Source organism: Episyrphus balteatus, chromosome 4 (genome assembly GCF_945859705.1).
Source record: "Episyrphus balteatus chromosome 4, idEpiBalt1.1, whole genome shotgun sequence".
NCBI lineage: Eukaryota > Metazoa > Arthropoda > Insecta > Diptera > Syrphidae > Episyrphus > Episyrphus balteatus.
The window spans coordinates 56,318,592-56,345,647 of NC_079137.1; the positions used below are offsets into that span (position 1 = coordinate 56,318,592).

At 28.3% G+C, this 27,056-nt stretch overlaps 1 protein-coding gene across 2 annotated transcripts in view; it reads right to left on the minus strand.

Annotated features, from left to right (window-relative positions):
- The window catches only part of LOC129918521 (knirps-related protein), a 62,326-nt gene that overhangs the window by 14,128 nt on the left and 21,142 nt on the right, over window positions 1-27,056 (minus strand). The window contains exon 2 of one of the 2 annotated variants that reach the window (XM_055999114.1): window positions 20,258-20,363. In XM_055999114.1, the coding sequence (XP_055855089.1) occupies window positions 20,258-20,296 (39 nt within the window). In that variant the 5' untranslated portion in view covers window positions 20,297-20,363. Of the gene's footprint in view, window positions 1-20,257; window positions 20,366-27,056 lie in introns of those variants that run through there. The other variant, XM_055999115.1, reaches the window with a different exon arrangement.

Sequence of the window (27,056 nt, forward strand, 5' to 3'; positions counted from 1 at the left end):
AAAATTTAATACGACCATAATCGCATCTTGCGCCAGTGGACAAACGACGCGAAGCAACGACGACAGTAAAGGTAACTTCAGGCAGCATTTCAAAATTTAGATCGATTTGCTGACTGAATTCGTGATTAATATTCCACAGAAGGAGGTGAAGGAGGTTGTTCTTGTTTAAACAAGACTCTTTATTCGAAAGCTTCATGTTGCGCGAAAAAAAAATAGAGAGTGTTGCGAGCTCACTTTGCTCGGAGGACTTGTTTGCATAAATTTATTAATTCACAGATTTGTGTGTTATGATTGCGAGAAATGTGCGCCAGCCTAAAAACCGATGTTAGGCCGTGTGCACACGAGATCTGATTTTGACATACATTGAAGGTGATTCTGAGAGGATGGAAAATGAGTTCTAGGGTGACCATACGATAGTGAAAAATTAGTACCTACTTTTCTCTTGTACCTACTTTTCTCTTGTTCGTCGCACAACCGTCACACCACGACTGCACCATCTCATTTTATATGAAAAATTCACTGTGCAATGATACATAATCGTGGTGCGGCGGTGGTGCACCGAATTTTTCATTCAAAATGGAATGGTGTGGCCTTGGTGCAGTCGTGGTGCGGCGGTGGTGCAGCGAATTTTTTTACATATTTTTTCATTATTTCAATATGAAATGGTGCGGACATGGTGCAGCGGTAGTGCAGCGGTTTAAAAATTTTCGATCATGGTGCGGATGTGGTGCAGCACCCATTTTTTACCGGGGGACCAGAATTTACAGTGGAAAACTAGTTTCTAACAGAATCTCTAGTTTTTCCTGTTCCCAAATGTCAAAAAGGATCTGATATCACACTATGCTTATAAAAGGATTCACCTTTTTTCTTAACAAACCTGCCAAATCATCAGGATCAAATTTTTGACAGATGAATAAATCTTCTTAAGATTCAATAAAAAAAAAAAACATTAACCTGGTCACACTGAATTACTCAAAAAAAGGATAGTTAGAAGCAAAAATCTTAAATCCTTTATAAGCGTGAAAGAAAAACATCAACAACAAATCGTTGTTACTTTCCGTGAGAATAGCTTTGTGCTGTTAAAGAAAATCTTTCTTATTTTTTTTTTTCTTAGCCAGAAAGAACGTCTTTATGTCCTAACCTATTCGTTCGACTTATGGTGATGATGGCTGCTACACAGAGTGTAGAGGAATATAGAATAGATACTTTTACCACTACTGAATGCAGTCAGTGGTGGTGCTGGTGGATGGATGGTGGCGGTGGCTTCTTGCATGAAACGAATTATGCCAAAGATATATGACCTATAAAAATGTTGCTACATGAATTTATGATTCATTGTGGTGGCTGTTTGCGAAGACCTTGGTTATATTAAAAAAGAAGAAGAAGACTCTGTTGCGGAATTCATTTCAAGACTAATTATTTTTTTTTCTAGTGAGTATAGGTACAGAATATGTGTTGTGTTGATGTTTCGTCGAAAATAATAATTGTTGTGGTATGTGGGTACCGTTCATTAAAATTTGTGTTCTTAGGGTTTGGTTTTTTTAGTTCACCTTGGAGTTGGTGAAGATATGTGATCTCCTATGATGGAATTTTCTTAATGTGGTAATAGTTCATGTTTGAGAGTAAAAAAGCATTTTAAACTAAATGAACCCGATATACTACAAGTAAGTATCTTGTTAAAATTTTACGACTAGAACAAAGTAATGGTGAAGTGTTGTAAATTATTGTTTTCACTATTTTGTATAGTTATAATTGAGAAAATAATCTTAAGGTGTTGTGTTTTTTAAGACTAAATTCTAATGAAGTAGGAATATATATTTTAAGTTTCGCTGAAGAATAATAGTATAGTAAATTTAGATAGAGTAGATTTAGGAAAATTTGCAGCCAAACTTGGAAAAAGTTCCAATTGAAACAGTAATAAATTATGTAATTACATCAACAACCCTCAACTGTGTTAGTGTGAGGAAAAAGTGGTAATCAGGCTATCCTTGAATGTGAAGAACATAATTCCATTATTAGTTTGAAAGTGAAAAGTGATTTTATTCCATTTTGAAAAGTCAAAAGTCTGCAGATCATACTTTACCAAATTAGCGTTGAACCAACTTTTACGGCCGATTCCCTTGCTATTTTTATTTCGAAGAAAATAGGTGGGCCAAAATACTATTAAGTGCCTAAAAAGTTGTCCCTTTGTTTGAATTTCATTTTTCTTGAAGAAAAAGTTCAAATTAGTAGAAAAATATATTAAGTTATAAAATTAACATTATTTACATTTACAAAATTTCAATTCTGTTTATCTGGGTAACGCAGTGGTATTCAAAGTTTTAAAGCTGATTTTTGGTAACACAATGAAATAAACTATTAAGAGCCAATTTTTCAATCTTCTAATAAACAGTCAGTTAACTGTTCGACGAATAAAGTTATTAGGCTCATAAACAATCAGATAAAAACATTGAATTTTTCAATCAAGAATAATTTATTTTACAGAATAACAAAAAAAAATTGTCAAATTCAAAAATATTTAAAATTAAACGTCATTTTTATTCATGATTGTTTTTGTTTTCTTGTTTTCCACTGTATTTTTTTCAAAATTCTTTCAAAACAGCTTTGACAACTGACACAATATTTTTATTGAAATTATTCCTTAGAATAATTTTATTCGTCTCTGAAAGAAGCAGATAGAATTATTCTTAGGAATAAGCTATATCTGCTTGTTGAAAAATTGATTTTTTCTCTATCCTTAGGAATAAGTACTAACTGACTGTTTAACTGACTATTGAAAAATTGGCCCTAATTGAAATTAATTTTTCTGTGCTTTAACTTCATAGGAGACTTACGTTGTTCCTATAGTTTCAAAATAGGAATATCGGGAGCCTAAATATATATGATTTTACAGATAAAACTGAAATTTGAAGTAAATTATCGCAGTTGTTTTGATCACTTTGTGTTTAAGCTGTCATAAAAAAATATCATTCAAAACATTGGTGCAAATGTTATTTTATAATAGATTAAAGTATAAACATTCTAAGGGCCAATTTTTCAATAGTCAGTTAAACAGTCAGTTAGTACTTATTCCTAAGGATAGAGAAAAAATCAATTTTTCAACAGGCAGATATAGCTTATTCCTAAGAATAAATCTATCTGCTTCTTTCAGAAACGAATAAAATTATTCTAAGGAATAATCTCAATAAAAATATTGTGTCAGTTGTCAAAGCTGTTTTGAAAGAATTTTGAAAAAAATACAGTGGAAAACAAGAAAACAAAAACAATCATGAATAAAAATGACGTTTAATTTTAAATATTTTTGAATTTGACAATTTTTTTTTGTTATTCTGTAGAATAAATTATTCTTGATTGAAAAATTCAATGTTTTTATCTGATTGTTTATGAGCCTAATAACTTTATTCGTCGAACAGTTAACTGACTGTTTATTAGAAGATTGAAAAATTGGCTCTAAATCAATTAGAATATATGAAAATATATTGATACAAATTTCCATATTTTTTTTCAAATTTCACTGCCATCAAAAAGTATTTTGGCCCAGGTCGTTTTATATGAAATTTGATGAAAATGTACATTTTTGTTTTTAAAACCAAGATTTTTTTTAATCAAATTATTGATTTATAGATATTTTGCCTGTTTTATTTGTAAAAGTGTTCTTAGTTTATCAAAAAAATTTAGATTTTAGAAATTGTTTTTTGTGTGTAAAATAATCCAAGGGGAAAAAAGAAGTCACCGCTACAGACGAAAACCATGGGTTCCTGAAGTTACTCTAAGTCGTTTCGTTCTTTTTGTTTTTTTTACTTAACCCTTTCGGACCCAGCGTTACTTTCATGTAACATATTTTTTTAAATTCGTAAAAAATATTCCATTAAATATTTTTTTAGGTATCGATGGCTCAATTGAAAGATAATGATGCCTAGTTACTGGATTATTACAAACATTTAGTCAAATATTATACCTTTAATTTTTTTTTATCGAAAAAGGAACTGAATTTCACATTTATTCTTTTTTTTTTGCAAAAAAAAAAAATTTTTATATATGGTCATAATTTTGAAAAAAAGATATAAAAAAAGTTAATTTAGAAAGTGTTTTGCTTTTTGGCTTAGAAGAAGAAGCATATATTATTGTTCTATAAAAAGTTATTTTCTCAGTTGTCCGACTTTTTTTGGTGGTCATAGGCAGTGTATTTTAATTACATGGAACATGAGAGTAACACATTATTTTTGCTATTTATTATTTTGGAAAATAACTTTTTGCTATTCATGTTTCTTAGTTGTGATGTTTTTGATACGATAATACTGAAAAAACATTTTTTAATATTGATTTTCATAGCTTGGGTTCGAAAGGGTTAACAGTTTTCTTCAAATTAGCTATTTTGTTAAAAAGTATTTAAATCATTTTTGAGTGTTTATTTTTTTTACATTGAAGTCATGTTATAAAAAAATGCGTTATGAAATATCTACCAATTTTTTTCTTTTTGATTATGAAAAATCCGTTTATGTTCTTAAATCTATTTAGAATGTTTACAAAAAAAAATTTCAATTTTTAAATAAAACAACATGAAATAAAGTAAGACTCAAAAAAGAAAATTTAATGAAAAAAAAAATGTATGAGAGCTACTACTGAGTTTTTTATATTTTCAAGAAGCTCAGTGAATTTTTATAATTAGTTATTTTCCAAAGAAAAACTTTTTGTGCTTTTTATTTAAAAATTGGAATAAAGTATTAATTATTGTATTATAAAAAAAAATCCCTAAATTAAAGGAAATAAATAAATCTAACGCACTTTTTTTCAATAAAATAAAGTCAAAGCAAACAAAGAAGGAAAATAAAAAAAAACTCAAAAACGATTAAAATCATTTTTGACAAAAAATTCCAGGTATAATCAGTTTTATAAAGAGAAAAAAGTTTTAAGACAAATTTAGAGAGTTTTTAATTATTTTTTTTGAACAAAACATAATTTTTTATAAAATTAGTAGAAATTTGCCAAAAAAAATATGTTTTCTCTAAAGTATTCAATTGTTTCCGTAAAAAAAAAAGAATGATTACAAAACATCAAAATGGAATAGCTATTGAACATTTATTGAAGAGCATATGTAAAAAAATATTGAGATCCGAAAATATAGTTATGTAGGACCATGCCACTAAGTTCATACATTTTTTTTGGAAGTTATTTTTCTTTTCCAAAGTTTGTATCAGAGTGATAATTTCCTTTTTGAGTGATAGTGTCAAAATCATTAAATTTAAAGATAAAAATAACTCTTATATCAAATATTTCTATAGGTAGTTTGGAAATTTATGCACATTTCTTGGGTACGAAATCAAATGTTAATTAAATTACAGATTCTTGTAAAAAAGACTGGAAGTTTTAGAAATGCATTTCTAATATAAATAAAATTTATATAGAGTAAAGATTTAACTATAGAGACTGTTAATAACTCTTCTTCTTTAAAAAATTTCTGACTATTTAATTAATTTTCTAACTTAAAATATCAGTTTGAGTAAAATTAACAAATATAATTTGCTTTTAAATCGATTTGAGATTTTGACCTTGTCACTTGGCAATATCCTTCAAATCCTTCAGACTTTTCGATCATATCATTCAACAAATACCTCAATAATGAATTAAATTATCTTATTACTATAACCTGGATTTGAGAAACAAACAAACTTAAAAAAAAAAACCAAAGATCCCACATCAAGATGTGGTGTATACTATACTGAGCGCACTCTGCTCGTTATAATAAAAATAAATTATTTCACAAAAAGTTGTACATTTCACAATTTAATAAAGATCCCTCTCTTCTTACTCTCCTTTCCCTCACTTCTACCCTCATCTTGGAACACTCTTTTAACTAGCCTGCATTGAACGTGCGCCTTTAAGCTTGTTGTTTGTTATACGCGCGCATCACTTTAATCTCTTCCACCTGCATTTGCATTCAGGTTGCAGATATGAGATAATTTTTATTTATAGCTAATTAATTGGTTACAACAAAACGTTTTTCCATATATTCCACATACCTCGTATTCATGTGTGGATCTTTATTATAATATTTTTTTTTTTTTTAACTTTTATATTAAAATATCCTAACTTACAATAAATTTTACAATAAATGCATGTTGTCGTGTTGTATTTTAATATTTCAAATTGTTTTAACAAAAAAATGAAAAAAAAAAATGGAAGACGGTTTGATATGGCGCAATATGGTGGTTTTTTTGTTGATGGCTTTGATGCGCGGTGGTGCCGAGTTGACTGTCACTGATGTTCGTTTTGTTCATGGCTACGAAAATTGGTTTACACTTGACAACGACAACAACTCGACGGGACGATCCGATGTCGACCCAGAGGAAGTGAATGTTTCTGTATTGGCCAAAGTTAGAGGTGCTGCTGTTGGCTCGATGATAATCATGACGATGACGATGATGATGCTTATGATGATGCAGTTTCATTGAAACAAAAATCTTTGTGGATGCTACAGAAAGATGTCAACTTTTCTGCAGCGTTTGTTTGGAGTTTTATTTTTTTTCTTGTTAGCTCGTGCATTCGCTGTCCAAAGTTGTGAAAAATTGAATTGAATAGATAGACGTAGAGACGATAACGATGACAGCGCCATAGTTGCGACGAGGAAGAAAAAAATTAAAAAAAAAAGGTTGTGGCAGTTAAAAGCTGAAGCAAAAGCAGGAGCTAGCTGCTATATACACTCAGAAAACCAGTTGAACGCGTGCAGCAAAAATTAAATGCTAATTTAATAAATTATTCATTATACAGAGAGGAGACAGGCAAAATCAAAAATAATAAAATAGTATAAACAGAAAAAAAAAAAAACTATAAAAAAATGTCACAGATTGTTTGTACATTATGGTTTGATATTGAAGTCGGCTTTGGTATTTTTTTTTCTATCAAAAAAACAACAAAAAGAGTGGGGCGCAAACTGATTGTGTGTTTGTTTCTCTGCGGTTGTCAACGCTTATCATTTGTGTTATATCTCATTGGTCACTTTGTTTATTCAAATTCAATTCTATTGGTTTGAAGTTTTATTGACAGAGTGACTGCTTCCACACACAGAAGATCTCCCCATTTACGGATAAAAGTGGCTGTGATGTGATGGTGTGATCAATTTGATCACATCTCTAATTAAAAGCTTCACTGCTTTTATAGAGTGCCTCTATGATAATGATGATGCTCCTGCTGCCTATTAAACTTTATACAAGACAAGAAAAATTTAACATAACTTAGTGATAAAGTGATGTCGTTTTGGTGTGGTATTTTTTTTTTTTTTACTAAATAAAATTGGTTTGGGGCAGTTGTTATATTGTTATTTTTGTAAATTATCATCGATTGGTGTAGTCTTGGGTTGATTGACAAGATGTTGATTGCTATTTAAATATACTTGACAGTATTGAGTCCGATGGAATTAGTGATGATGTTGTTTTTTTTTTTTTTTTAATTTTTCTATAATCGTTTGTCGACCCTGATTGGTTAGAGTGCTTATCCATTTTAAGAGTTAAATATTTAAATTAGAATTTTATTTAAATGTGAATTTATTCATATAAAATTGGAACCAATGAAAAGAAGTAATTTGTAGGTTGTAGAAGATTGGAGTTATGTTGCTTTATTAATTGATTTGATTAAATTTGGACAAAACATTTTAATGGACTTTAAACTGAATATTTCCGTTTTTTTTTTTGTAAAGGAATTTAATTTAAATGTTTTTTAGTTCTATTCCTTCCACTGGGACTAAAACCAGCAAAAAATGTAGATGTAAATGTAATAATCATTTTTATCAAAAAACAACACCGACTTTATGGTTTTTTTAATAGTTTCTATGGCAATAACTGAATGAAATAGGCAGGCACCAGCTTTCCAATACAGAAAGAATTATCAATTTTGGTTCACTTAGTCCAAAATTATGAGGTAACAAACAGAAAAAAAAAAAAATACAGACGAATTGAATAGCTCCTCCTTTTTGGAAGTCGGTAAAAAAACTGGAAAGTCTGCTACACGAGTGAAACACCTGTGTTGTGTGCCTATAGAAAGTGTAAATGAAATATGATCAGAATTCATAGAAAAAATGGTTAGGAACTCATTAACAGTAGATATTATTCGAAGATGAAAAAGTGATAGCGGACTGAAAAAATACTTCAAAAAAGTAACTCATGCGTTACAAACTTTAGTGGAACTAACTTACAAAAGCAGTACCTAAGATAACTAGAACAGTCAAAGAATATGCAAAGAAAACTAACACGAGTTGAAATTCATATAAAATGCAAAAAGGATTGTCCAAAGGATTAGTTGAGGTCTTATGATTCTAAAGGGTAACCTCATGTAGGTACATATATTACTCTAAAAAGTGGTGTTAATAAGTATTTCCTTGGCTGATATGAAAATTTTTTTATTTCCTAAATTAATAAAATAAAAATTTAAGAAAAAAAAAGTTTGGACATCAGCTCTTTTGTTTAGTTATCATTCAATTCGGGTTTTGAGATTATTATGATATATTTTCGAAAATAAGATAATTAAGTCCATCTACCTAAATAATTTCACAATAATTAGGCATCTATTTGCTAAATTAATTTCTTAAAGTCCTGGAAACCTATGAAAATGAATACAAAAAATCACTGAGTTTGATTAAATTCAAACTCAAATTCATTTATTAACCCAAGATCATAATCATAGACAGTTAGCTAAAAAGATGTAAAGGGAAGAGAAGTTGTTACCAATTATAACTCATTATCAAATTTCTTAGTGGATAAAGTCATTTTCCAAAACAAGCAAGCCTCGAATTTTTGTAAATTGGGCATCTACCAATTAGGTGTTATAGTATTTTCTAATTCATTCAAGTTACATATTAAACACATCTTTTTTGAAGGCTCTTTCTTCAAGCATTAATATTTAATAAACCACCCCTAGCTTTAAAAATAAAGTTTATAAGGTAAGGAGAGTTTTCATCTATAAAGTAAGGTGTAATATTTTATTTCAAATGAGGATAAACATTACGAAACTGATTTTCTCGTTATTTTACTTCTTATGCTATTAATAAAATCCAATGAAGATTCTGGAAAGATGGTTAAGCATTTTACCTACCTAGTCCAAACTGAACTGAACAGTTTCTTACTTGGTAAAATTTTGTAGATCAAAAATTTGACCGCCACACAGGAGTATTTGCAGTAAAAACCTAGTCATAAGTCGATTTTCTGAAAATCAAAATTGACAACAAAAAGTTTGGCAAAGTGGGTGCAAAATAAACATGTGTCAATATGCTGCCATTGTTAAAAAATGAGTTCAAAGTAAACTGTTACATCTACCTCATTTTTATTTGAATGCGAAGTATTTTGGTAAGTGTAATTCTATATGCGATATCGAAGTGTCGTGATAGAAATCTAAAAAAATTTAAATGGAGAATTCTTCTTCAGTTATTTATTAACGATATTAATAAAGTTTTGAAAATATTATATGGTTTTTTCTATTTTAATTCGGGCTTAGAACTAGTATCTAAAAACTTGATATTTTTGGTAAGTTATTATTTGAACTTTAAATGATTTTGTTTTAGTATACCCCGTTATTCTGCGATGAATTGAAACTTATGAGTTAGTTTATATATTCTTTAACACAATACAACAAAAATTGGGTGCTCTTAGGTGCTCTTTAGAGAATCGAGGGTCAATTAGTTTTTCACTTTCTGATAGAAAATACTCCTTAGTTTATGCAACGTTTTTTATTTTTAAATTAAATTTTCCGATGTTATTAGTGTATTTTATTTTGGGTGATCTTAATTAAGGTTGGGCAAGAGAGAAAAAAAAACTGAGAATTTGGTATTAGGGATGAGGAAAAAAATTTGAGAAAAATAATGTCGACAGGCAGATTACAACAGGCCATTAATCAATTTTTTTTAGTTTTTTGTAAAAAAATAAAGAGAACAAAAACTAGGTTTATATTGTATTTTCTTGTAGGAATACTCATTTTAAACAGAAATAATAACAAAAACCACGAAAAATAATTATGGCCAGGTTTTTGATGACAATACTCCTCAAAAATGTTGAGCTTATTGGGAAAACTAATATTTGGATTATTAATACGTGGTCAATACGTTAAGATGATTGAATTTTAAAATATTGTAAGCTTAAAGTCTTTTATTATTGAAGAACATGTTTATAATTCAGGGATTCCTAGGTTCTTGTAAGCATCACGATTTCAATCCGATCAGAACCATAATTCCCGCTGAGATTGCTAAACATTCTACTACATCTTCTGAAAACTTGAATTCGCTGAGGTTTATTTTTAAAACCCACAACGTACAGCAACTGAATAAAGAGTTCATCTTGTTTTAAAGCTCGATAGGTGAATCAATCACAATTATCGACGACATGGTTAATGTAAGTGAAATTCATTCAGAGAGAGGCTAAATAAATTTGGTCTAAGTAAACATCCTTGCTTTACACTGACAAATAAAGTATGTGTTCTGAAAAAAATGCAAATGTAAGAACTAAAATTATCCAGCTGATTTTATCAATCGGTGTAACTCAACTTAAATGTGAAGCAAACTAGAAGCTCCTTAAATATTAAACTCAAACTGTTTCCAAACTGCCAAAAATCTAACAAGAAAAATGGTTTCAAGCAACTTGTTGATTGAGTTTCTGCCATTTTCTTCCTTTGCGAGCCTTGATCTTATACTATTTTCTATTTATTTTCTACAATTTTTGTTCGAAAAAACAATCAAATTTTTGTCCGCTTGATTTATAAATTGAAAAAATCATTCCTATGATTCTTTCGTCTGTGTCTCACAAGTCACAGTACATTTTTATTTTTAAGTTCAATTAATTTTTTAAAAATATCACTTAAATTCGCCCAGAGATACCTGGGTGAAACGCATTTTAGACTACAGACATAAAAACTTTATTAAATTGAATATTATTCATCAAGTGAACAAAACATAAAAATTATGAATTTATTTTCATTATTTTTGTTTTCTTTCTTATTATAGCACACATAGTTTCCCAAAGTCCACGAAGAATCATTCATCAATTAAAAACAATACAAAACCAAAGAAAAAACTACGTAATTATTGTTAGATTCCAATCTCATCAGTATATCAGATATACAAAACAAAAAGCGAAATTATAAAATAATACTTCTAATACTATCCATTCTAGAGCTGGTGTAGAAAAAAATTTTACCTTCAAATGTTATATTCATGTGTATAATTTTCTTACCAACCAAACCAAACGAACGACATCCGACATGGATGATGCGAGAAAAGAGGAAATCCGATTGAATTAAAAAATAAGACTTTTAATGTTGTTTTTTTTTATTTTGCATTGAATGTGTATATATGCATTTAAACAATACTAAAAGCAACACACAAATAAAAAAAACTCATAATATCTTTAAACAATGACAAATACAAAAAAAAACAAAAAAAAAACAAAAAAAAGAGCACACAAGGGTATAATAATTTAATTCAAGATAAAGACAAGATCATTAGAGCAAATCGTGAATTATATTTTGATTACGTTCGGTTGCAAAAATATAATAGTAATGCAATTGTAAATGACTTAAAGTTGTAGCTGCTATACACTCTGTAAGACAGAGATAGACAATAATACAATAATGTCCAACACACTAAAAGCCACTTGACTTGGAAGCTACAAGAGATGAATGTATACAGAGTTTAGATACAACAACTCTCGTGCTTGTTATTGTTTTTTTTCTGTCTTCGTTTTTTTTTTTTATATATTTTCCTTCAAGTGATGCGCTTTAAAAAAACAATAAAGAAAAAAATAAAAATAAAATGTATCTTATGAAAATCAGAGAGATACCTCCATACAGATATAGTCACGTGGATTTATTATTTTCGCATTGTGGGGTAATTTATTTTGTGAAGATCTAGAACTAATGAGATTTTTTTTTCTACTCTTCAACACACAGTGAGTTTTTCTATCTATAGCAATGGGAGTTATTGTTTCTTTTATTTTTGTTATTTGTTTTGTTTATATAAATGCAATGGGAATTCTTATACTAACTTGTGTATAGTACATTCACTATTTTTAAACTTAATCTCTTTTAATATATGATTGTTTGCTTTGATTTGATGGCCAATGCAATTTATTATGAAAATTACGTGAAATTAAATTCTAATTGATTGGCTATGGGAGCTTTATAGTAAATTTATTTGTGGCACGATAGAAATATATTTTGTTCAAGTGAAATTGATACCTTATAATTTTTGTTCTTGAATGGATTTTATTTTCTAATTCTAAAAAAAAAAAACAGATTTAGAAAAAAATAAAATGCACGACTGGGGCCGCACGTACTTGCTCTTGTAGTTCAAAGTATCTATATCTTAGATAACTATTGGAAATTAAAGATTTTCGTTAAATTTTGAAAAAAAAAAATAAAAATAAAAAAATTCCATTAAATTTTTTTTTTCAAAAACTTTTTTTATTTTTTTTTTTTACATTTTACATTTCTAAGTGACAAGAAATATCTGTCTGCAAATTTTGAATTAAATTGGCTTAGCCTTTGATGAAATATACGACATTAACTAAAAAATACATCAATTTGGCAGAAAACGGCAACGCCATACCGTTCTAGGAAATTTTTGTGAAAAACCAAAAACGCTGTTTTGTTAGACTCATTAAGACTATAACGAACACCAAATTTAATCGAAATCGTTAGAGTCGTTTTCGAGAAAATTGCAATAACTCATTAACTATACACGGGAAGAGCCGACATTAGCGATTAAAAAAAAAGAAATTGTCATATTTCCACTATCCGTATTTTTTGAGAAAAACTAAAAACGCAGTTATATTAGATATAAGTACAGCATGACTTGTGTCAAATTTAATCAAAATCGTTAGAGCCGTTTTCGAGAAAATTGCAATACCTCGAAAAGTTTGTATGGGAGGTATACGTTCTAGGCGAGATATTAAAAAACAAAAAAAAACAAACCTTGGAAATTACGAAATAATCATCTGTACCAAATTTCAAGAATATTCGTTCACCTGTTTAGGCTGCAGCTTCATGTACACCTTTTTTTGACGACGCACAGACGCACAGACGCACAGACGCACCGACGCACAGACCGACGGACGTCATGACCAAAACCACTTTTTTGGACTTCTCCATTATCGTAATGTTAGTTTTGATTAAAACCTCGAATTATTTTTTTGACACGAAACCAATACTTGCCCTATAGAGCAAGTAAAAAGTTCGGATGTCAGCTCTTTTGTTTAGTTTTCTATTAATTTATTTTTTGAAGATATAATTCTTTATTTGGGAAGATTTGTTGATTTTGGTTTAAATTATTGTCTTTAAATAAAAAGGCATCAATATTTTTGTTGAAGTTATGAATCAACAGCTTGAAAAAAGACATTGATTTTTTGAAGAAAATTTTGTTTGTTTTAAATAAAAGTAAAACTAAAACAATTTAACCTGAATCGAAAATTTAACAATAACAACAAACTATTAAGTATATGAAAAGAAAAGTCTTAATGCAAAACATGTTTCCGTTAAATAATTGTAAATCAATCAAATAACATACAAATGAATTTTTCCGGACGCTTAACAAAAAAAAAAAAAACATCCCAACATCATTTTATTACATCTACCTTGAAAACGGTTGCACTTCGATAAATAGTTTTCTGCTTCAAAGTCAATAGTTTATTTTTCACGCTTAGTTTTCTAGCTTTTTGTATGTTATTTTTTGCTCCCACATATACCATCAACAATGCAAAAAAGTAAATAGACAACTCTTTATAAATTATTTGTCTATATTTTTTTTTTTTTCTTTGTATTTAAGTATACTAAAAATAAGGGATTCGCTCAATTAGCTATACAAACAATAAACTTAAACATGAAAGTGGTATAAGGTAGCACGAATAGCTTAAGTCGCATCATATTTTATATAGGTAAAATATTGTGTATATTTTTTCAAGCTTTTCAGACTAAACGAAGCTTATTAAATTGTTAAGGTATGAATATATTTTCCTTCGGTCTCAATTGGCACAAAAATGTGATCAAAGGTTGAAACGATTTCTCGAAGAAAAAAAAACATAAAACTACTTCACAATTATTTGTCTTTGAATGAAATGAATTCATTAAAATAGAAGTAAATATAAAAATGTTTCTAAAGTGGCGCACTTCAAGATTATTTTATGTAAACAAAACACGGCCAGAATGTGTGTGTGGCGTCAAATATGTTTTTAAAAATAAATACAAATAAAAAAATTATATTAATTTGTGGCATCATTTACTGAAATAGAAAAATAATAACAAAAAAATAATTCTACATTTTTTTTTTTAATTAGATTCTAGTTGAATAGAGATTTAAAAATTATCTAAGAAAACATCATCATCATAATGAAAATCACTTTTTGAATAAGTAATTATATCAATTACTAACAAATCTGATTGTGATGGGATTAAAAAAAAAATAAATTAAAATTAATTCAAATTATATGTGGGAAAATCCAAAGAAAATGCTCACCAATAAGCAATTTAAAAAGTGACATTTATAGGAAATATAGTGTATAAATTATTGATTTGTAACATAAACATGCATCAATAACAATGATACCTAATTAGTTTAACTGTTATTTTATTACAAGAATATATAAATTTTGGCATAATTAAATTTAAGAGAGTATGTTTTTATATTCCTAGTAAGAAACTTTTTGAATAAAATTTTTAGTTTTTTAATTTTAAATATATTAATAATAATATTGTTAATTTTAAGAAGAAAGAGAACAGAAAACAAAAATTATTAAAATCAATTTATTTTGTTTATGTTTTGTGGACTTTATGAATAAAATTCAATTTAAAAAGTTTTTTTATGACCTGTAGTCTAAAGTTAATTTATATTAAAATTAAAAATTCTAAATTAACTATATTTTTCTTGCAAGGAAATATCAAAAAAAAAGGCAAAAATTATGTTTCTCTTTTATGTTTACTAATTCTTAATAAACTACAAAAATTTGAAGCATAAAATGTCGTAATTACTTATTCTCGAAGTCCTTAGTTTTTTTAATTTAGCATATTTTAAGTTTTTTATAGAGAAATCTTAAATCGTTTAATAAAAAAAAAATTAGTAAAAATTCCTTGCCAATTCACGAACTTAATTAAATAATTAAATCGAATTTATTATTCAACCATTAAATTAGTTAAAACAAAAACACAAAAAAAAATTAATAAAATAACAATTCGATGTGATGTGTGCACTCATTCATTCGTAAAACAATGACAAAATGCTATGAAAAAGCACAATATTGCAAGCACATATTGTCTTCACTTAATTATTTAAGTCACGGTATCAAAATTAACAACATAAAACAAATCAAATAGAAGTTAAACAACAACAAAAAAAAAATGTAGTATGTAGAATTTATACTTAACACAACAACCTTGGTACATTTACACAGTTTTTTTTTTCTTTTTGTATTTTTTTTTTATTCATGCCATCATCATTTTCTTATTTATAATTTTTTTTTACTTGGCTTGAAATCAAAAGTAATGCAAAAATACTAAAAATATTCACGCATCGTTACAATTTTCCCACCTTGGTATTTTTTTTTTGTGTGTCTTTTATTTTTTTGATCGACAAATATAAAATTCATGATAGGAATTAATTTTTTTTTGTATTTGAATGGGCTAAAGAAAATACAAATTGTATTATTTCTGTGAGTCATATTTTTGAAAAAAAGTCGATCCATAAAAATTCAATGTTACAATTTGTACAATTGATTAATTGTTGCATTTATACAGACAATATTTTTTTTTTTTAAGAGGAAGTTCAAATCATATGTCCCCAGGGAGTGATCAATCAGGAAAGAGGAAATGTGTAAAAAAAAAAATCGTGGGCATAGCTATTTTCTTTGGAAAAACAAAATTTTCCAAACACGATTAATATTTTTCCAACTGTCATAAATGGATTATATCGACATTTGTATGTTCCGACACGCATTTTAAAAATTCATGACAAATGACCTTTCATAATATCGCTCCTCTAATTCACTTTCATATTTATTTTGCTTGTCATTTTTAAGGAATTGTATTTTAGCACAAAAACTGATCGTTAACAAGATCATCGATCATATTTTTTTTTTGTATAACAATTCAATAGAGACAGTCACACCTTATGTGCTAATTTTTCGGGATACAAATTGCAGTTAATTTCAATTGTTACCAACGTTTTCTTGTGTGTGCAATAAATGTGTTGCGAGGAATTATTGTTAGGTGTTAAATTGTCTTTATTGTATTTTTTAGTTTACTTTTTACTTTTGTTGACCTTATTGATTTTGACATTGTTGCTTTTTACTATCTATTCATAAATTTTATTTTATTTAAAAATAAAAACAATAATGAAAAAGAGATTGATCCTTGAAGTTGTTAAGAAGCATTTCAAAAATCAAAAGCCCTTCAACGCTTAGGAATGGTACCTTTTAAACATTTTTATAGTAAATAGACCTAAGCTGTACCTACATAAATTGTAAACTGTCTTAACAAATATTTTGTTGAAAGGCTTTTAACTAAGACTTGTTGACATTGTATATGAGTTCATTGAGCAAATCTTTTTATATCTGTGTCAAATAATGTATATTTGTTATACTAAAATTCATGTCATTTCACACATCACTTTTTGCTATTTTTGACCAATTCACCATTCCCCCCCCTCATTATAACTCTATAAAAACGGAAATTTTATTAACATATTTTCACACATAAAAATAAATTTTGAAGGTCCATACATTTTACCACACGGAAATTAATCAAAAAAAAAAAGTTCGCACCTCAACTCTTTCGTTTAAATCATTTCTACCAAATTTGGATACAAAAAAATAAAAATAATACTGACCCAGAACTATATAACATGTCTAAGAATTCGCATGCATGTTTGAGTTGTCTATCATTGTTAACTTTAGCCATGCGTCGTCGTCGTTGTCTCCGATTGTCGTCAGTCTGTCGTCATCATCATTTTCAAATAGAGCCTCTCTTTTTGATGCGCTTGACTTGTTAAGCACACATTTAAACAATATTGCAATTGGCAATTCTGTCCATCACTTTTTTATGTTTTATTCTTTTCTAACTCCTTCCAGCTACAGTCGTTCCCTTGTACACATTTTCTTGTCATTGCAACGTGTAACGCCATTTGTCTCACAATGACAATTTTTTTTTTTTTTTTTTAAGAAAATCAGAGAAAAAAAATAAATTGAAATTAAACAATTAACAAACTACAAAGCAGAAAAAACTTAAAATCGCACACCGCCAACAATATTGCATGGAAAAATACAATAAAAAAAAACTACAACAACAACAAAAGAACTATTATTGCAATTGTGATATTTATCACGTTTAAGTCTGGCCTAACGCCGATCTTCACACACAACAGAAAACTCTATACTCGCTAAGTTTACATGAATGGTCAATGAGTTTTTAACAGCGCAACGTTGGCTCACTCGCTGCGCAGACAGGACGCACGTTAAAATACATATTCATCAGTGTGCCATTAACTAGACAACTAGAGGATTGCCATGTTAGCAAATTTTTCTGCTAAATAGAGCAGATCAGAAAAGACAAACTCTGACAGTTGTAGGTACGAGTGTGTAGGGCAAAAGAATCAAATAGCGACAGACAGGTATTCGCACAAGGCAACAAAATAGAAACAGCGAACAAAAAAAAAACAAATAGACAGACAATTAGACGGCCCGAGTCGTCTTTCAGATCATCGTGAGCTGATTTCCACCTGCTTTGAATATTCAAATAGAAAAAAAAAACACTGAAAATCGTTTTATTTTTTTTTTTCCACACAGAGGTTGTTCTTGAAGTTTACTGGGTTAGTACTGTGTTGGGTAAATGTTTTGTTAGTTATTTGTTTTTTTTTTTATTTCATGTATTTATACTGCATTGATCTTCTTCTTTGTAAAATTTCAATTTCAAAGTTGCAGAGGTTAAGGGATTGCAAATGAAACACGGCGGATATGTTCGTCAAGACGTGAACGGTGAACTAGAATTGTTTTTTTAGAGCTCTATAATTATTGCAAAATTGAACTGCTATGGGCATTGAGGTTGAGGAGAGATATTGTGCAAAATTTCACTGATACTAAGGTTTAGGTTGCACAAAACGAAAGAGCTGAGTAACGAACTTTGTTTTAAGTTTGTATTAATACCGTAGATTGATCTTCGTCTTTTCGATGAGTGGAGATTTAAAAGTGGTTAAATAAATCAGCAATAAACAAAGTGCCTTAAATATTAAACATAATATTTTCAAGGACCGTTTTGATAGAAAATTTTGTTGAATAACTTTCATACTACATATTTTGATTATGAATGTTATATTTTTAGAATTAGAATAACAAAAACTACTCATTCTTTAGAAGGTGGCTTGTCATGGAAATCGATGGAAAACTCAAATGGCTCTAACAAAAAATTACTGCAAGGACTTGAACGAGTGCTGTCACATAGAAATCTGTTGTTTTAGGCTGTTGTTACGTAATTGAATAGTCAATTTTGAAAAGGAGATAAGTTCAATTTTATAATTTTTTTCAGGCAAATTAAAAAGTGGATATAACCTCGTTTGCAAGGAATATTCATCAAACTGTTTTAAGGCGTATTGCAAGTTCTTAACCCACTCAAAATAAATTCTATCCTGTTTTTCTTTCGACTCATTGATCTCCTTTTCAAAATAACTCCCGGGGCTCCAAACGGTTTCAAGATCCCTACAAGAATTTATACTTATGTAGTAAAGAAACCTGTTTATATAATTTAAATAGGTATAACTCAGGAACAACACCTCCAATTTTTGGTTTGCGAAATTTTGGTTTGCAGTTATAAATAGAGCTTAAAGAGACCTTTCTTTAAAGGTCTCACTCGATGGATTTGGGTAAAATTTTTCCAAATAATTTTTTTTTGGCAAGGGGTACCTGGATTTTTTTCGAAAATCCAATAATATTGATTTAAAATTTTTTTAACTGAATGCATAGGCCTGATAATTTATTATGAATCCGTATCATCAATTCAAAACCAATTTCAAGACCTTTGTCAAAAGATATCGGCTTTAGAATGCAAGAAAAAGAGAGAAAAACAAAATGTTTGGTTTGAAATATCTTAGGAACTACACCTACAAAAGTTTTCAGTTATCAATAGAGCTAAAAGAGACCTTTCTTTTATCTTAACTGAACTTTTTTCGAAAATAAGAAAAGAGATACATAGATTTGTAATTTTTTTATCTACTCGTAATTGCAAAGGCCAGTTTATTATGAGCTCATTTAATTAATTTAAAACCAATTTTGAGACTTTGGTAAAAAGATATCGGCTTTTGAATGTAAGAAAGAGAAGGAAAACAAGTTTTTGGTTGGATATATTTCAGAAACAAGACCTCCAACAATGTTTTGGTTTTGAATTATGAATAGAACTTACAGAAATCTTTCTTTTGGTATCTCATTCGATGAATAAGGAGCAATTTTGTTTAAATTATTTTTTTGCCTTATCATTTTTACCTTTAATTAGAAATTTTATTTTGTTTATAACTTTTCGGTCCTTTATCATGAAAAGAGCTATAAATCAATTTTATTGAATTATTGCAATCATCTCAAGATCAATTGGCTTTTTGACAGAACATTTTCTGAAAATCATCTGAGGGATATATAAAAAATTTTGTTTAATACTTAACCCTTTCGAACCCAAACTGTTTTTTATTATTATCGTGTCAAGAACATTAAAACTAAGAAGTATGAATAACGAAAAGTTATTTTGCAAATTAATAAAACTAAGTTACAAACACAGTCTATGACTTTTTTTTCAAAATTATGACCATATAACTTTTAGCAAACAAAAAAAAAAAAAAAAAAAAATTGTGAGTTTCAGTCCCTTTGTTGGTAAAAAAAAATAATAATATACTTGACTAACTTTGTGTTCTAATCCGGTAACTAAACATTATTATCTTTCAATTAAATTATCGAAACCAAAAAAATTATTTAATGGAATAGCTATTTTTTACGCATTTTTAAATATTAAGTTACTTGAGAGTAACGCTGGGTTCGAAAGGGTTAAAAAGTTTTCTTTTTCATAGCAATATGAACAACAAGAAGCCAAATTAAGATTTTAGTCTTATTTTGTATAATATTTTTAAGGCTTTAAGTCATATATTTATGTAAATAAAAGACCCAAAATTTCACAAAATAAGAATTTAAGAAAAATTAACTATTGTTATCATCAAAATAATTCTAAATTTCTTTAAAAAAAAAATAATAATAAATTTTCTTACATACATTGATGCTGAATTCAATTGAAACATATCGCACATACTAGATCATTAGTGGAGGTATTCCAGAGCTGCCTTTAAAGGTTTTTCAATTCACCTTCTTCAGAATCTAAAAAAAAAAATAAGAAGAAAATTTGAATAAATTTATAAAAAAAAATAAGAGATTTTATAATTTAAATAATCTCAACTAAAATCTACAAAAAAAAACTACTTAATATCTTTTTAAATCTTCCAAACAATGATGATTATCGCATAGCTACACAACTGCATTTAAAAAGTTGCTGACCTTATTCAATGCGCCGCACCTTATTTTCACCTATAAAAATAACAGAATTAATTTAATCCTCATTTTAAGTCATTTAGTGCAAAAAAAAAAAAACATACTAAACACACAAAAGATCAAAAGTTGGAGAATATATATATATACCTACCTATGTCTACCTATTATTAAGTTTATAATACAAAAATAATATATTTTAATTTTTTTTTTGATGTTCAAAAGCTATAAATCTTCCGTGTTTAGATATTATGTGATTATAATATTTTGCATTTCGATCTCTAAAAATTATTATTAATCTTAATCTTCTTCCATATTAATAATTTTTTTTTATTTTGATTTCTAAGAACACAATGAAAACAACAAACAACAACGAAAAATAAGTAAAAAAAAAATCTGTCTGCTTATTAATCTGTTGGACCAAATTTTTATTGAATTTTTAATTGGTTCATTTTGTACAAAATATGGTGACCAGCTGTTTTTTAACTTTTATTTATTTATTTTTGAAGGATTTGAGTGAATATTATTACTCAACAACTTGCTCCTTTTAGTCCATTTAAGTTGCTAAATTTCAAAATCTTATCCCTAAAACCCATTTTGTAATAATGAAGTTAATTTTAGAAAAAATTTGCTACACAAATTCATTTGATATTTTATCTTTTGATATATGGTAACCCTATTTTGAAACGACCTTGACTCATTGCCTCCACGTGAAGATGAAAAAAAAAAACAAAAACTCCTAAGAAAGCTACGATTTATTCTTTTCCCATACACGTTTTCCATCAAAACTAGTAGTCTCCACATTGTGTACTTCTTGTGTTTATTTCACCGACGAAAGGAACTCATTAGAGCGTATAGGGGATTTCATAATAAATTGTTTTATACTTTTCTTAAGAAAAAAAAATTGCTAAAAATAATATCTGACATTGATCTTCACCATACGTATTAATTTTTTTTTATAGCTCTGATGAGCAAATAATTTCGCTTTTTTTATTTAATATACACCAAACAATAAAGTAATTTCGTTTTCATTTTGACTTTGGTAAGTTCCAAACGATTGAATTTGATGCGGTAGTATTTATGGTAGCATGGTTGTAGGTGAGTTTTTTGTACCTACGCACACACAAGGTATTTTTTTGAACATAAGTTTTGACCGCCACCGTATAAGCTTTCTTTAAATATCCGTAACGAATTCATAGTTGTTACAATAATAATAGTATTAATAATAACAATCATAAATCGGAGAAGCAAAAGGAAACCTTTTATAGAGTTTTTTTTTCGAAGAAGAAGAAAAAGAAGCGGAAAATTGGTTTAGTTTTGTTATTTTTTGAAGGTCATGGTTACAAAGTTAGTAGAGTATGTTATTATTTAGGTTTATTTTTTTTTTGTTGGATATAAAGTTGGATTAGTCATTTGATTATTGAATGAATTGAATTTGTTGTTTAAGTTTTGTTCTTTTTTTTTGTAAAGTAAAACAGATGTTTATGCTTGAATTTAAAGGTTAAAGAATAATTCTTCAAGAACTGATAATGCATAAAATTCAATTTGTATCGGTCCATAAATTATAAAATAACTCAGAAAAATAAAAATATATTTATATTCATATTCATATTCATCCCCCCAATCCCCCTCTCTTCCCAAGACAGGTTTGTTCAAAAACTAATTTAATATTAAGTTAAAAAAGTTTATTTTTGATGTGAATATAAATTTTAAACGTTATAAGCAAAAGTAAAACGAATTAAACAAAAGAGTTGAGACGAAAACTTCAAAATAGGAAATTTTGAATCAAATCGTGTTGCTTTTAAACTTTTTGTTTATCCTTTTTTTAAAATGATGATAATAAAATTTGTTTCTCCCCTACACTCGTAATAAAGAAAGACATTTAAAATGTAAGTTTTTCAAAGTCCCTAAAAAAAAAGTAAGAGGAAGAATATTTATTTTTTTTTTGTTCGATTTTTTTTTTTTTCAAAACTTCCAAAATAATAAGAAATATCTGCTTATAAATCTTAAATAAAATTAGTAAATCCATTAAAAAGGCAAACAGAGCTTACTAATAAGGCCTTTCAATTAAACACAAAAAAAAAAGAATAGCAAACGCCTACAAATTTTATTGAAATTGTTAGATGCGTTTTTTTTTTTTTTTTTTAATCAACTTGATACTGTTAAATGTTAAAATGTTATAAATAATTTGCACCAAATTTTTATGACAAGATCCTTTTAAAATATTAAATATATCAAATTCCTTTTGTGTTATGTTGATATGAACGTTATACTTGTATTTTTGCATTTTTTTTGAAAATAGCAGAGATTCGTAAGGGGATATTGCTCCAAAAAGTTAAAAAAAAATAATTTTATACGCCCTTAATATGATAATTCAGACGACTGGCTAATACAAAAAATTACAACTCCTCAAAAAATTAAGATTGGAAACTCATAGGTACTTTCTTATCGGAATGATTTGAATTCTAACTTAACTGGGTCACAATGTATAAATTCTATTTGGTAAGCTAATCTGCATGCAACCTTGATTATTCATACTGTCAGTAATGTATTGAAAAAAAAAATTAAAAGCGTTAAGCTACAAAAGTAAAAAAAAATTAACAAAATTGGAGAAAATACCTCGCAAAAATAAATGTAACTACACTGAGGGAAAAGCCACCATAAAACTACGTAAAATCAACGAAAACCACATTGATTTAACTATTATTCGGAATGATTTTGCGTTGAAGATGAAAATTTTAAAATCAACGTGGAAAAAAGGTTAATTTTTGATGGTTTCGTATCTTAAAGTCACATAAATCAAAGTAGTTCATTTTTGAAACAACGATGTTTCAACTTCAATTTATTTTTTCCCTCAGTGTAGCGAACGCACGATGTTGTGCATCAGTAGCAGTAAGCAACAGCAGCAGCACTCTCACTTTGTGGTATAATTTCTTAAATGAAAAGACCATGACAATTTACCACACTAAAACACGATCACATATCTTAAGTGCCAACACACTAAACAACAACAACGATAAGTCGAACAATAAAAAAAAGGCGATCATTTCCTTGGCCCCCAAGTGTATCTGTATCTAACTATTAATGCGGAGCCAAAGACACTCGAAGGAGCTCCTGTCCATTTTGTTCATGTTAGCCTAGCCACTGTTCACTGATGCTGCTGCTGCCATCACACATAACCTCCTCTTCTTATACTTAAAATCCACATTGTATAGTATCTGTTGCTATTGCTACTTTACTCCAACTCTTTGCTGCGCTCTGGTATATCTGAACTCATGGGGGTTAAGAGATATCTTGACGTTAACATTATCACCAGGCAATTCTAATGATCCAATTCCCACGGCTGGTCTCACTTAAAGTGCAATCACCACCATTTACCATTCTTCCACCACTTTTCCTATACTCTCGAACCGAACTGGTTATAGGAAAATGTTTATTTGGTTTTGCGCTTTGACTGGCTGAGTCTAATAGTTGGTGCCATCCTTTTCCACACAAAATACTATGTTCCTTGTAAAAGATTTTCACTTTAACGCTTTCAACCTAAGGAGACATTAGTATAAAGTCAGAGCAAAAAAAAAAAAAAAAAATTGCAAAGGCAGTAGCTCAATCCGTCCTCTATATGCGTTTAGCTGGTTTAGAAAGCAGCGATGTTATATAAATAAAAATTCTAAATAATGAGCGGTTCTACCATATTTAAGCTAAGACTTGACGATAGAGAAAATTGGTTTAACAATACACTGAACCCCCTTTTCATAAAAAAAACCCAGAAAATGACACTTTTATTTCTTCCATCACCCTAATGTCCATTAATTTATATGACAACCTATAATAATAATATATCATCTGAAAGCTTATTATTTCAGCTTTAATAGTATCTCTCAATCATGTCTGTACGACGCACGTCTGTAAAAAAAGGAAACAATTTTAAAACCAACCATGTCGAAGTATCAAACTGAGATTACGGAACCTCTTACAGTTTGCTTTTAATTTATAATTGCAATTAATGTCACACCTCTTAAAATTACAGGCGGAACGGGAGAAAATGGCTTCACTTTTTTTGTGGATGCCGCCATGGTTTATCGATTTATAAAGCGTTATCACGTCAAAAAAAAAAAAAAAATATCAATAACATCCCTGGTATGAAATGTAATCTCCTTTTTTTTGTTTTTCTTCTCAATTCTGTGTGAGTGTGCCATGAAGCGGACGTGAAGCGCATTTACTTATAACACTTACGTGTGGGGTGCCCCAACTTCAACTCTGTGCCATCGATGGCATGCCATTAATGGGTTTTTGCGAATTAACTCCGCTTAACGCGTAGCTGATCGATATTAAATGCAGATGATACAGAGTGAATTGTCTGTTTTGTGCGTATGTGTGTGTAATTTTTCTTAAACAAGATGATGATGAATGAGGGCGAGGGCACACCTGAAACTCAAAAAAATCATCATTATCATCTTCAAGAATTATAATAGATTGAGACAATCTGATTTCTCGATTGATGCGATGATGCGTGTACATTTAAATGATGAAAAATTCTTCATCACTGAGATACTTTTATTTTATTTTTTAAATTTTATTTTATTTGTTTTGTGTATCGATAAAATATCGAAACAAAAGCAAATAACACCAAAAGGGCCCCACCTTCATCTCTTTTTATACAATCTTGCTATACCTTTAACGAAAGATTATAAAAAAATGTAGGCAAGAAGCGCGCAAAAAATGTTTAAAGATAGCTCTAGAGTGAAATAAAAAAGAAAAGCAAAAAATAAACACTCGAGAGTATAATCTGTGAGATAGAATTTAAATCGTGACCGAAATTTTTTTTTGTTATTTCTTTTCTTACTTTACTTTCGATCTCCTTTTTTTACTCAAGTTTTTTTTTTTTTTTTGGTTTCGAAGAGGTTAAATGCGAGGTTTGTATAAAAAAATAATTTGCGGTTATTCAGTGTATGTTGGGAAGAGGGCACAAAGGTTATGACATGATATCCCCCAGATCTCAACAAAAAAAAATATTATATGGGTGAGAAAATTATTAGAGAGAGATAAATTGCTAGGTAGACCAAGAGTAGGCAGGTACTATCATAATAGAAGTTAACACATTTGATTGATGAAAGAAAAGATTTATTTTTCTAGAGAAAATGGATGAATTTGAGGAAAGTAAACATAAAGGAGATTGTAATAAGTTAATCTTTAATATCGATTTTTATATGAGTATAGAAGCACTACTTTTTGGAATTTCGGAAATTAGATGTACAGATGCTGAATAAACCAACAATAATTTTTGTTTGTGTCTTTTAATGATGAAAAAAACATTAATTAAAAATTTAAGTTTTAAAGGAGCAAGATATATCTCCGTAATATACCTTAAAATAAGAATTGTATTCCATTGATTTTGGAGGCATATTCTTAATATGAGAGTTTTTTTAATTTCATACTTCCACTATGAAATTTCATAAAATTTCAATTTCATTAAAATTTGTGTTAGGAAGAAAATTGTCGGTGATTTCAATTTTTTTTTTTTTTGTAAATTTCTGCAAGTGTAAAATTATTCTTTTGTTGCTATTCCTTACAAAAAAGGAATTTTAAAAGCTTTTCATAATGCTCCACCCTAACATACAGCCACCCCTCCTCGTGCCCAAAAAAATAACTTAGTTGTATATCAATGATATTTTCTTTTATATACTAAATTATAAACCTAAAAAATATATGTTTTTGAATTTTAAACCTTATAAGCAAAAGTAAAATTACTTAAATGAAAGAGCTGAGCAACAAACTCTAAAATAAGTTTTTTTTTAATTACATAATTTGTATTGTTTGTAGATTTTTATTTGCTTTTTTAGTTAAAAGAAAACAATAATTCCAATTGCTTGTTCAAATTCCAGCTTGGGTGTGGCAGGTTTTTCAAGTTTATTGCACATAAAGCGACATAGGGCCGATTAAAAAAGGAGTTTAATGATCGGACTAGCTCCCTTTAGATAGCTATAACTCCAGCCTTTCAACGAACAAAAATTGATAACTTTCTGATTTCAAACCCTCAAAAATAAAATCTGTACCTAGAAAAAGATCAAATTATTTTGATTAAGTAGAGTTACGAAATAAAGAAGAATTTAATTTATTACATTTTTTTTATTTTTCTTTTATAGGTATACTATTGATTTCACTTGAAATACTTTTTCAATATAATAACATCTATTTCATTGAATAAGAACAAACTGTAGCTTTTTTTCTGATTCCTTTTTTATTACCTACCTACTTCTCAAGTAGCACACTGGTGTATAAATTGGTGTAAATTCATTAATTTTGGTGTAAAATTGAGGAAACTGAAAAAATATGGTGTATTTCTCAAAATTATTGGTATACATACAAATTATACCACTGTCTTTTCTGTAAAAAATTTAAACATTTTTTTAAGATTCAGTGCAAAAAATACACCTATTTTCAGTTGTTTTTATAATATACCATTAATGGTGCATAAAATTATTCGATTCTGAAATCAACCAAAACGGTATATTTTGTACATTCTCT